The following is a 13,025-nucleotide window of genomic DNA, read 5'->3' as shown; positions in this document are numbered from 1 at the left end:
CAGAATACGGGCCAATGTTTCCAAGTCAGTAGACTAATCCACCTGGGCCACAACGTTCCTGCATGAAGTGGCAGAAAGTCAGGGAAAAGTGCCATGGTGAAGTGGTTCTGAAACCTCTCAGCTTCAATCACAAAGTTATGGGTTCGGATCCTATTTCAGGAGTCAATCTCTCTCAGCAAGACATTTATCCAAATTGGCTGCTCTTAACCCTGGTGAGGTGAATGGGTACCGGGTAGGATTTGTTCCTTGAATCCAGCTACAAATCCAGCTATTGTTTATAATATGATACCAAGTATTGATATAAGCACAGTAGAGTATATGCATTTAGTAGCTGCACTATATAAATGAACCTATCCATTATCATCATATAAAAATATCCTTTAGAGTTTAATAAATTATGATTACACGTATATTTCATTGATTGCATTTGAATTGAGACAAAAATATACTATGCTAGAAGATTATCAACTTTTACACTTCAGGTATTTAAGAAGGAAATGCATGTTACTATTGAGACACAAATATGGCTTACCTTATTCCAGTGCATAATGTTTGGTATAGCATTACCGTCATCTTTATGAAACGGTCCCTCGTAACATACAAATCAAACACAAAAGGTTTAAACTAAGAGGGGCTAAAAAAAATCCTGTAGATTATGCAGATTTCTTGGTTAATCGCACTTCATTCAAGCGTGAATTTAAGGTCAGATGCCAAAAGCTTGCATTTATTATTGGACCTATCTTATGGTCCATGCTAAAATATGTGCAATTACGTCCAAAAAATCTGCATCAGTTTTTTTGTACCCCTCCTAGGTTAAACCTCTTATGTGAATTCAAGGCAAAGGGTTCATCTTGTCATGCAGACTTATTTTTTGCTTTTGGTATTTGTTTGTTTTTATATGGGTTATCTTACTTGCCTCACTTTGCATCATTAGCGTTATAGGTCATGTTTTTTGTCTACACACATAAAGTCGGTCTGACCGTTTCAGTGGTTCTGTATGATAATATGAATGTAAAGGCATTTGAAAAATAGTCCTTTGCAGTGAATCATTTCTTGATAATATTCTCCCAAATTATCTTTACATCATTGTGATAGCTCACAATGATTTTAAATTTGAGCTTTCCCAGAATTGGAATATTACTTTAACCAAATTCTCATCTTATTTCTATTTCTCTTTTCTTTATTTTAATAGGAGAGTGGCATAGATCTCACCGATGAAGACATTGCCTATCTGATTGCAGAATTAGATAAAGACGGAGACGGTGAAATTAACTACAGGTATGGTGCTAAAACTGTCAACATTTTCTTTAAAGTATATGTTTGTATTGTCTACGCAGGCATATATTATATATATATATTCATATGAAGAGCCTGGGACCTGGGGAGCATTGCATGAAAACTTTCATTAGTCATTTTTGACTAACAGATGTTATAAGCTACTAAAGACCCTTGCATCTGATTGGCAGAGCAAATTAGTCAGTGAATATTATTTCCAAAACTTTCATGAAACGCTCCACAGAAGGTATCACATCTATCTCGGATAGGTATAGATATGCCGTTCATATTTTCTAGCTCTCTGTAAACCCCCCCCCCCCTGGATATGACAGCTTTTTCATTGATGTAATCCTGTTGATCCTGTGATTGAATGGGGTTAGATGATTTATTTATTAGTTTATTTTGCATCCTCTTGAACATTTTTAATGATACTTTACAGATAGGGCCTAAGAAAAAAAATGCAGTACTACTGCGGTATAACCAGATATATACCCCTACCCTCTTCATTTATGCCATACTGCAATTGTTGTGACAGCTTTCTTGTTGATAAGCAGTAGGCACTTATTTTATGTGCGATCATTTCATTGTTACAGAATCATTTTATTTGTGACGTAGATCAATGACCTTAAAGATGATATGCATTTTGCAGAGCTTCCAAGTCTCCCGGATCCTGCGGGAGAATACTGGATTGCGATCCAATCTCCCGTTCTCCCGACCCCATGCCAAAATCTCCCGGATAATCAGGATTTTTAGCTGTTAAATTGTAAAATTCATACAAACGACTGTTTTACGAGTCTAGCATGTTCAACTCCCTAACACCCACGTGGAAACTCCTTATCACATTTTCATTTTACCCAGTAGCTTTTACCAGTTTTTGTATAATCGTACATTGATTTCCAATGTAAATGAAGATAATTTTACTGAACGACTGGTGAACTAATCTAACAAGTCATTTATTTCTGGGTTTTGCAATGTGTGCGACGGAAACACTTCAGCGGCACTCCATGCACATGCTCCCCTGATGCTCCCCGGCGCAGCCGGCCCTGCCTGGCCTCCACGCGCGCGCCAGGAGAAGGGAAGTCCACGAGCGCTGCGAGGCGTTTTTCGTAAGCTTGTGTGCGCCTTATTCGAGCTGAAACTGTGGATCAATCATGGGATTAACAAGTGGATTACTTTCAGGAATAATTTTATTGACAATCCTGAAGAACAGAAGCAAAGTGGAGATTTTTTCCCCTACTTTCACTTGGGTTGATCGGATTCGAACATTTTCTCTTTCGGGAGTGAGCTAGCCTGGCGCTTGCTGGCTGAGCTGTGCCTGTGCGAAGCATGCCCTGTCCTGATTCATCCACACTACAATCGCATTGTCAGTGACCATGGAGATCATGGAGATGGAGTCATCCATGACCAAGACGACAAAATACTTTTCGAAATATAAAGATAATTTTCAAGCGGAATGGGACTGTGTGACAATTTTCACAGGAATCCCTCAGAGACTTTAAACACGCCACAAATATAAGTCTTTGCAGGGCCAGGCAAGCTCATTTACCATGTATGTTTACCACTACTGCAGCCCCTTCCCCCTCTGGACAATTAAAGGTATTTTCTTGTTGAATCAATTTTTTTATGAATTATTTAAAAAATCAAATGTTTTTTTTTTTCTTAATGTGTTTTTGCTCCCCAAAACTCCCATCCGTGGGACAACATTCCGCCGCTCCCTCACAAAACCATACCTCCGCGAAATCTACTGGATTCTATCTTCCCAATGTTGGCAGCTCTGATTTTGACTGAGTCCTATTCATATGCCCCTCAGTCGAAATACAGCAATATTGCAGTATTCTAAGGTGTTATAATGAACAGGGTTTTTGGAAAGTGCTTTAATACCAATGTGCATTGGTTATATTATTGTAATATTACAGTATTGGCATATGTGAACATGGTAAGAGAAACACGCACTTGTTTATTATATTTGTACAGGAATCTCTGGAATTTTTAGAAAGTGTGCTTCATAATGGTAGCTGCAAAAAAAATTTGAACGACAGATACCTATGTAAACAATAGCATGATTGTCCATAACTGAATGTTCTTGATGATGTAAAACCCTTTGGGAACCAAGCTCTTCATATGTGATGCATCGTCCCAGCCCTATGTGCATAAACATAACAGTTCTCTACCTCGCATCATTCCTATATCATGCTGCTTTTGCTCATTGTTTTCGTAGTCCAGAGGCTTGTACTCTTTCGGTGCTGGTCTTGGCTATATATCCAAAGCAACATTTTAGTTTTACATAGAAATGCATAAAAGAGGATAATCTTGTGTATATAACGTTCCCACTTGAGGTTCTTAAATATTGTTTTGTTGTCCATGTATGCCATGCCCAATTGCAAAACAATGAGATAACAGTTGTAATGATTAATTCACCATTTATTGTTAAATAGTACATGTGTATATTTTTTTTTTAAAGGAAGAAAGCAAGCCGTGCATTTTCATCACATGAAGCATACTTATATCTATGTACACGTAAATGTATCTCAATGTTTTAATTTGATAAGAGAATTTATGGACCTGTGAATGCATGTTTGTAACTTTTTCGGTTGAATATTGAGTAAATTGATTGCAAGAATGTAGTTTACTCCCTTGAAACACATTTAAGAGACACAGTTTTCACTAAATTTGGAGTAATCATATGTGTATTTGCATGAATGTTGTTTACGTCCACACAATGTCCTTCCGTGTAACCCCTACAGCAACCTCCTTGTTCATATGCAATTCCTCCGAGCTACGTGATTACCCCACCCTTGTTTTTGTTTGTTACCTGTGGTAAGTCGTTGGTTTTATGTGCATGCCCTTCCCCTCCCCTTCCCCACCCCAGGGGACTAGAATTAGTGGCAGAGTTAATTCCTTTCTTGTAGATACAAGTGCCATTTAGCATTCCTTCTCTGTTTCTAAGAAAACTTAATGATACTCATATGTAGATTGCATGCTGAATAGGGGAATCCCCATGAGTGACATCATCCTAATATTTTGATAACACATTGCATGTTTAGTTTAGAAATGTATTTACAAAGGAACATAGGTTATGCAAAACTATAGCAAAAGTTATTGATAAAGGTCAGCGGCACTGGCATTTTCTGAGTAGACAAAGCTTTGTGGGTGAAGCATTGTATTAAAATACACCATCCAAAAGCCAAAATGTATTTTTTGATTAATTGAATTGTTATTTACTTAGTGCCATCATATATTGAAAAATTACCCTGAGATAGCACGAGAGAGCATCTAGAACCCTGAGAGCTTCCATGGCCTTGAAGGACGTTCCACAGTTAAAATGAAATCCATGTCATTTTTACCAAATATTGCACAGAGTTACTTTAGCATCTAATCATTCCAAATATGCAAAAATTAACGTGGGTTCGTGTGCTTGATTTTTTACTATCGAGCTTTGAAGTTCACCCATTTGCAATGTCTCAAGAAATATGCAATAAAAATAATTTTGCATTTTTAAACCCCACTAGAGTGTAAACCTCTATTAATCAGTCAAAATCAAGAATTATATATTTAAGATAAAGAATCTACTCATATTGCGATTCGCTTGCTCTTTAAAGAGTAGTAGCACCTTCAGTTTTAAAGATAAGGTGTGAAAGGTAAAAAAAATATATTAAAAAAAATGAAATTTATATAACAAATTGAAGAAGTTAAATAAATGCTTCACTTTATTTAAAACCCATGTCATTTTAACCAAATTTTGCATGGTTGTAGAGAAAGATATTCTTAAGAGGTGTGAACATTAAAAATTGAGGGTTCATGTGCTTGTTTTTAAAATAGCATCACTTTTGTTGGAGAAAATGTGCCTTTAAAAACACAAAAAACCTCGCCAAAAGGCTTGTTTCTTCATAAGGGAAAATTCTAAACCACTATCCCATTTAATCAGACTCGAGGTCATATACATCATACTTTGCAGCATTGCAGAGTAAATTATTCTGAAAAGGTAGAGGCGTTTAAAAAGGTGGTCCAATTATTATTTACAGCTAACAGCTTCGTAAATAACTTATATAGATTTGCTGTTAGAGTGCAGATGATTGGAAAAATCAGCTGGACACAAGGGACTTCATGCTTGTGATGTGCGTGATCAGAGGGTGCTTGGGGTTGGAGTCTCTGCTGCTGATTCTTTCTTTTTGATTTTTGATTTGATTTATTTATTTCCATTTCACAATTGTACATAATATGATAAACATAACATAACAAGGTCGAAAATACTACAATCTTTTTTATTAAAAAGATGTAATAATAGAAGAAAGTGTAGATATGGGATGTTAAAGTATGATCAGTATTTAATTGTTACTCATTTTTTTCTCAACTAAAACTAAAATTCAAAGGTGGACAATATCAATGTTATTTTTGGACCGTTATTTGTTTTCAGATTATTTATAGAGCATGGTTTTTTATAGCATGTTTAGGATAAAAGAAGATTTGCCTGTAGTCGAATCAAAATCATGTGTTGTATTATGGAAAACGAAAGTTATTTTGATTTTTGTAGTTGTATCTCATTGCATTTCAACAACACTGTAAAAGAAACTAATTTCGTTACATTTTGATCGCATGGATTTACAGATGCTTAATCAATATAACAATATAATGCTCTCTGGGAGGATAAGACACAATGTCAAATAAGGCATTAAGTGTAGACCTACATGTATATTCTTACTAGACACTGGTCAATTCTGATGCATAATTTAGCCAATGCATATAAAGATAACGTTTAGTTCCTGAAGTATCGAAATTGGACATGTTTAAGAGAGTGAATACCTAGTCAAATTTAATAATTAAATCTGATATTGAAACTCATTTTATTTGTAACATTGAGGCTTATCTTATTATGATTATAAAACATTTCAATTTAACATTTTCCTTTGCATTTTAATTTTTAACCTGGTTCATCACTTAGTCATTTGGTAAGAAGCTATTCTCTAATTGCTCTTCTGCAAGAATTGGCAAATTTTCTTTTTCCTAATTCACCTATAGATTACTATTTATTTCCCTTTCACTACTTTAAATTTTATATTATTCTGATTCTTAAATAGTCTTGGCACGTTAAAAAAAATCTGCTAGAAACTTACAATTAAGTCTTGCAAATAAATTGTTATTGATTGCAAACTAAATTTTGATTAAATATTTGCAAATGTAAGTTGCAAATGATTTTTGGTCTGCTTCATGCAAAGGACTCCTTGTCCACTTCTGCAACAGAATTTGCTGTACTTAAAATTGATCTAACTTTAGAAAATTTGCAATTAATACTTTGCAATCAATTAGAAATGTATCTCTTCAAATGTTAGTCTGGAGTAGCATTGTAGAAGGTGTTGAGGCTCAGTTGATAAGCCTCCGGACTTTGAACCACAAGGTCCGGGGTTCAAACCCCACCGCGGCACTCGCGTCCTTTCGCAAAGGCGTTTATCTACATTTGCTACTCTCTACCCAGTTGTAGTAAATGGGTACCCAGTAGGAAAGAATTCCTTGAATGCTCGAGCGTCCGATCAGGATAACTGTGCTAAAGCTGGAGTAATAGTATGCAGCGCTTAGAAACATTTGTATTAAGCGCTATATAAATGTTGCATATTATTATTATTATTAGAAGTACAGGGAGACTTACACTTGCATGCTGTTGTTAGAACCGCATTTTTTTGTTCCTCAAATCCTACTGTACCCAGAGCCTTCCGGCACCATTGCTGCCATACCCAAACTCCCAACATGACACTTGAAATTATCACTGCATTTCAGATCTAGTTTACAGATTGTTGTCGTGAGTTTATCAAACTAATATTTTATCGACATAGAGTGTTGGAACATGCATGGAGTCAGGGGTTAAAAGTGGCTTAACAATGGCAGAGATTTTTTTTTCTACAATTAATTTATTTGATTTGAATATACCAAACTCTTGTTTAAAGTAATCTACTGAGAGGTACCTGTATTGTTTGTAGTGATTGGGAGCTTTCTATTTCAGATAACCATCTTTATTGGTTTTTCCCCCTCGATATTATTATTTATTACATGATTTTTGTTCTCATTGAACTCTTGAAGTTCCCTTCACAATGCACATAAATCCCATAGAGGTTCAATTCCTGTCACATGAATTCATATTAATCTGTTCTGACACCTGAGGCATTTTGATTTCAATTTTTAATCCTATCTACTTTAATTTTTTTTTCTTAAGGGATGAATTGTGAAAAGGTTCATTTTGAATCTTGATACAAACTCCCACCTCCTTTCCCGCTCCATTGATCATGGTGGTGACACTGTTACCTGTAAAGCTGAAAAGGTTTATTTTCCCAATTTAAATGAAATTATTGTGAAATGTATAGTTCTATTATGAAGAGGAAAATGTGTATCTTCTTGGTCTGAACAGTATGTTTTCACAATTATTTTCATAAAAAGGCGAATACAAAATCCTTACTTTTCGTGCAGCATGGTATTTAACAGTGTGCACTATACCAACAGACCTGCCTTGCTCCAGCCATTTCAAATATATTTATTTATCACATTTTGCTGTTTTCTCATTCTTTAATTTCCCAAATTTATTTATTTTCGCATGCTTTTCCCTGGCACTGTCTTACTTCATTTGCATTTATTCAGCGAGCTTTATCTTGGTTATGCCAAGATGTAGAATGCTGAGGTATGTATATAACTGTATGCAATGCTAATCTTTTGGAAAGTATAGAGTATTGAGTTTTTTTATATCGTATGTTACATGGTATGGAAATAGCAGATATTAACTTTTTATGTTTATGGCAAACTTGCGGTGCTCTAATAATGAAATCTCTGTTAACTTCTAATTCTATTTCATTGAATCATAATTTTCTTACTCTCAAAGGTTAATGCTTCTACTGTGTCATTTTCTTCATTTTTAATTCTTTATTTATTATTCTTTTTTTATCTTCATTCCAAAAGAAAATTATTCTTTCAGTTTTCTGTGAAGGTGCCTCCTGCATAGTTCATGGTATTACTGAAAGAACTGTTTTATAATTGTTTTTAATATGAGTGACAAATGGATAAAGAGCTGGCGATTTTCAATTTTGAAAATATCAATAACTCCTCAGCAGATTCCTTTTAAAATCCTCTTATTTGCTTGTAGATAATCACTTTAATAGAAGTTGAATCATACTCCCTTTTTTTTTCAAAAGAGAAAAGAAAAGAAAAATTCTTGCCTGCTTCAGAATCCTTACAAGCTGCCACCTTTTAAAAGTGTGTTAAACAAAGCATACTTCAGCTTATGATCATTAGATTTTTTTGGTCAACTCTGAAAAAGCATTAATAATAAACATCCACTCTTTTGTGTTAAGCACTTGGACTGCTTATGTGATTGAGGTGTGGTAGTTATGTATTAATTTATTTTGCACCAAGCATTTTATGTGTTATCACTTTGCACCAGATGTGTCACATTCTATGTTTGTCAAATATTCACTTCACATTCATGTATCATTGCAATTAATGCAGGTCAGTCTCAAATTTAGATGGTGTTATTCTGATAATTCACACCAATATTAATTCACACTTCTATGGAATGCCAGTGTTACTCTTGAAATACATCTTTGATATCCTAAACTTAACTTATGCTTAGGGAATAAAGTGGCAACTGCATGTAGCAGTCCATAAAATTATGATTAGTGTTAACTCTTGATGTAAACGAAACCATATTTATGAGAATATCACCCGATGTCTGTTAAAAAGAGTTGCGATTTATTCAGATCGATTTCACCTTCCAATTATCTTCATTCATTCAATCACAACTCTTTATTAGATGAGGCTACTAGATTGTTTGATAATATTTTATAATCTAAATAATTTAGTCATCACCTTTTTATATTATGATACCAATTGGTCACGTTATCATATTTCTTTCTTTGTTTCTTTAAGTTCGATCTTTCACAGTAACATAGATGAGATTATCTTCTCATTTTCAGAATCTTTTATTTTTACAATCTATTTTCAATGCTTGATATAATTCTTTAACCAGTTCTAAACATTTTTAGAAACGTACATGTATTAGAAGCATGTTTACCTTTACTAACTTTTAACTTTGTATTGTTTCTAATTGAGATGAATGGCAGAATAAGAGAAAAGTAGTAAGCTGACTTTTGATTACTTAAAAAGAAATGTGAACAAATATTAGTTTGGGTTTTTTTTTACTCCTTTTTGTTGTAAAGAATAAAACTTTCAAGAAAATATAGGTGAAACAGTGATAAAAAATAATATGAAAGTATTTGATCAAATGTTACTGGCATGATTATCAATTCCAGTCTTTACTTGGATGGTTTGTAGTGTATTCCATTTTTTTTTAAATAATACAAACAATATTACTGATTGTAAAAAAAAAATATTTATGATGTAGCTCAAAATTAGAAATCTATGGCTTTCTGTGTCAGAATTTTTTACAGACAATACAGCCAAGTGATGAAAGCTTTTTTGCATGTTTACCTATATCAGGGATGTGAGAGTTATTTTCCAGAAAATGTTGATTTCTGTTAATTTTCTTGATTTCAGTAAGGCTATTATGTTTTGTTCTTGATCTCTCCCTCATTGTCTCATTTCTTCTCAATTTGGTTTCAGTGAGCTTTACTTCGGAACCAAAGAGAAGGAGGATAAAGGAAAAAAGATGGCCGAGGCAATCATGCACTTCAAAGAGGAGGGTGGAGTCTAATAAGGTCGCACACTGGGGTCACATCTTATAACAATACCAAGGTCACGCAAGAGGTCATAAAAGGATAAAGAAATATTAATTTCTATAAGGCCACAATGAGTATTAATGTTTTCCAAATTTTTTTGAATAGTTGTTCAATCTAGCGTTTTACACTTAAAGAAGCATAATGCCCATACATTATCTACATGTATCTGTGTTGGATTAAAATGCAACATTGTTTTTTTTCTTCACATAGTTTCATAAAACAAGAAATCAAGATACTAAATCATTCCTACATGTATGTTTGAAATGAATATGATTTACCAATTGGCCTAATTACTAAGTTATTCATATTTATCCATATTTTTCTCTGTGGAAGCTAGTAATGAGGTTTTAGTCTGAATGAATTTCAATACTTGATTCTTGTTCAATAATTATTTATTGCTATGTCTGGCCAGCCTCTGGCAACCTTTCAGATATATCACAAACACCCTTTGAAAAATGTGCATGAAACTTGAATGTACAATAGACTCTACAGTAGTTGACCTTTCATAAGTCAAATAATCGTCTAACTTGAAGCATTATTTCAGACCAGAATATGCAAAATTTGTAAATAATAGCTTCTTCTAAGTCAAATTTCGTTTTTAGTCAGAAACAGATCTCTGTCGTTTCAAGAGATTTGACTTAGGCAGAGTCATCTGTGTTTATAGCGACTGGGTCATATTGTTGAATTTCATGTACCTTGTATTTAGGGGTTGTCAAACTATGGTATTATTTTAGTGCCTTTACCATGATTATGCAAAAGCTATACCTTGAGTGATACATGTTCCTTTTAATTCTGTTCTGTGTTAAGCTCATCTGTTTTGCCAAAATTTTGAGGGCTACCCCCTCCTATAGAGTACCAAAGTGTGACGTCATCAATTTTCAAATTTTGCATTTCAGCATTTTAGATACCATATTTTGGTGCAAATCGGTCCATGGGGGCCTGAGATATAACCTCATGAATACATAATTAGCCCCATTGAAGTCAATGTATACATGAAGTCATATCTCAGGCCCCCATGGACTGATTCGCACCAAACTTTGGTAGTGGAGGTATTCCATCATGCTCTACCAAAATATGTATCAAAATTCTGAAATGCAAAAAAGGGTTAGTGTGACATCCTCACCTCAGTACTCTATTGCTCTCTTTTCATTTTCTTGCATATCATTATTGTTCTATGTCAATATGCAGCTTATAAATATTGAAAACTTTGTAACTCTTAGTTTTCTTATGATATTGCATTTTTCATTCAAAGTTCTTGCACTGAAAAGTTGTAAATATATGATATATATATATATTAAATTTTTTTCAACTTGTATACATGTAAATATTTGATGTCTTTTACTCTGTTAAGATGAAATATTTTCATAGATGGTCATTTTCAAACATAAGTGGACATGGGGGTGAAAATTAAAACTTGCTAGAAATCAGTAGGCTTCAATGGTTTTTGAAACTAGACATCTCAAAGAATGTTTTTCCATTTCAGTTACATAAAATTATTCATTGTGTCTTGAAATACAGTGAATTTAGTGCAAGGGAAATTTAATATTACAAAATGCCGATTTTTGCATTAACATTCACATATTGCCTATCACAATATTAAATTTGTATTAGAAGCATATTTGTTGGCAAGATACAAGCTCTGTATTGTAGCTAACTCCTAAATAACAAAAAAAAATTATCTGAAGTGTTTTTCTGAAAAAAGTAGATCTTGAAAGTTTTCAAAACTGGTTGTCGTGTCACTCACGTTTTAAAGACAAAAAGTTTTCTAGAGCTGTGTATTCTGAAAATTAATTTATCCCAGTACAGGAGCAAATACAGTTTTCCCATACCTTATTGTATATAAAGTAACTTGGTCCAATGTGTTAAGGCTAAGCTAAAATTAACTGTTAAAGTTATGTCGTGTCACTCACAATGTCGTGTCACTCACGAAATGTCGTGTCACTCACGGTCTCATATTGTGTATAAAAAAGGACATCAAATAATTTTTAAAGCATTTTACGAGATAAATTCAGGGATGGAGTCAAAATGTTGTTCCTGACATCATTTAAGCCTATGTAAGGCTAATATTTTTTTCTGTTTTCCCAACTTCACCCTTATCAATGAAAATATAGAATTTGACGTTGAGTTCATCTATTTTCTTTCCACTCCATGGTTTCCTCAGTTTCAAAAATCCTGACAACTTTCCATTCGTGTGAAGACTCAGATCCTAATTCATATTTTAATGATGTACTGAGATAAAAGAATATAATAACATAATCAACACAAAATTATGAATATATCAAGAGAAAAACCACTATACATAGTAATGAACATATTTACAGTGCATAAAGATTTGGTGATGGTTCAAGTTAGTCAGGTATGACTTGAACATTCTCTGTCTCCATTTACAGAAATGAGCAGAACGTTCACCAATGTTTTTAGGAATGTTATTTCTTTGTCTTACTAATTAAGAAAGGTTTAAAGCTAGCAAGGTCAGGGATCTTATTTTGAAATTTGCAGAAATAGATAAAATATTCTAATGGTAGAAAAGTGTATGAAGAGATCTCCGTGAACACCAAACATTCTTTCAAAATCAGAAAAAACTCTTTCCCTTCTGATTAATTAAAACTAACCTTTTTTGCCACAAAGCTTGTATTCGAGGACATGAAATAAACAATTTTTATGCAAGAACATCTCAGGTGAGAATATACTGAGATTTAAAAGAGCATTTTGGATATTGCTTGAAGTAGCTACATGCCTGGTTCAAAATCATTCTTTGTTCGGCCACGGGCCACCATTCATACCACTAGTGATGAACTAGGGTCTGCTCAGCTAACTACCGTGAGCGGGCTGATGTGGGTTCAGAGCTTATTTGCATTACACACAACAAATTGATAGAGTAAATTATGTATATGTAGGTCCAAACAAGTCCCAACCAAGACCGAATTTGCATTTGAGCAACTTTGGTGAGTTGCCGTGTTTTCATGTAGATCAATTTTTCTTGGGGGGGTACCCTGGTTAGAACTGAGCTGGACCTCGTGGGGAAAAAGCTATGCCATA

At 34.0% G+C, this 13,025-nt stretch overlaps 1 protein-coding gene across 4 annotated transcripts in view; it reads left to right on the top strand.

Moving 5' to 3' along the window:
* Positions 1-11,285, top strand: part of LOC129254326 (leucine-rich repeat-containing protein 74B-like) — a 37,262-nt gene extending 25,977 nt beyond the window's left edge. For 2 of the 4 annotated variants that reach the window (XM_064115651.1, XM_064115652.1), the window contains 2 exons: positions 1,193-1,278; positions 9,871-10,063. In XM_064115651.1, coding sequence (XP_063971721.1) covers positions 1,193-1,278; positions 9,871-9,961 — 177 coding nt within the window. In that variant the 3' untranslated portion in view covers positions 9,962-10,063. Of the gene's footprint in view, positions 1-1,192; positions 1,279-7,896; positions 7,937-9,870 lie in introns of all 4 variants that reach the window. The other 2 variants (XM_064115653.1, XM_064115654.1) reach the window with 2 other exon arrangements.
* Positions 11,286-13,025: the final 1,740 nt, after the last annotated feature.

The sequence above is a fragment of the Lytechinus pictus genome, chromosome 2 (genome assembly GCF_037042905.1).
Source record: "Lytechinus pictus isolate F3 Inbred chromosome 2, Lp3.0, whole genome shotgun sequence".
Taxonomy (NCBI): domain Eukaryota; kingdom Metazoa; phylum Echinodermata; class Echinoidea; order Temnopleuroida; family Toxopneustidae; genus Lytechinus; species Lytechinus pictus.
Note: the sequence above shows the minus strand (reverse complement) of the source record. Positions and strands in the feature narration are given on the sequence as shown.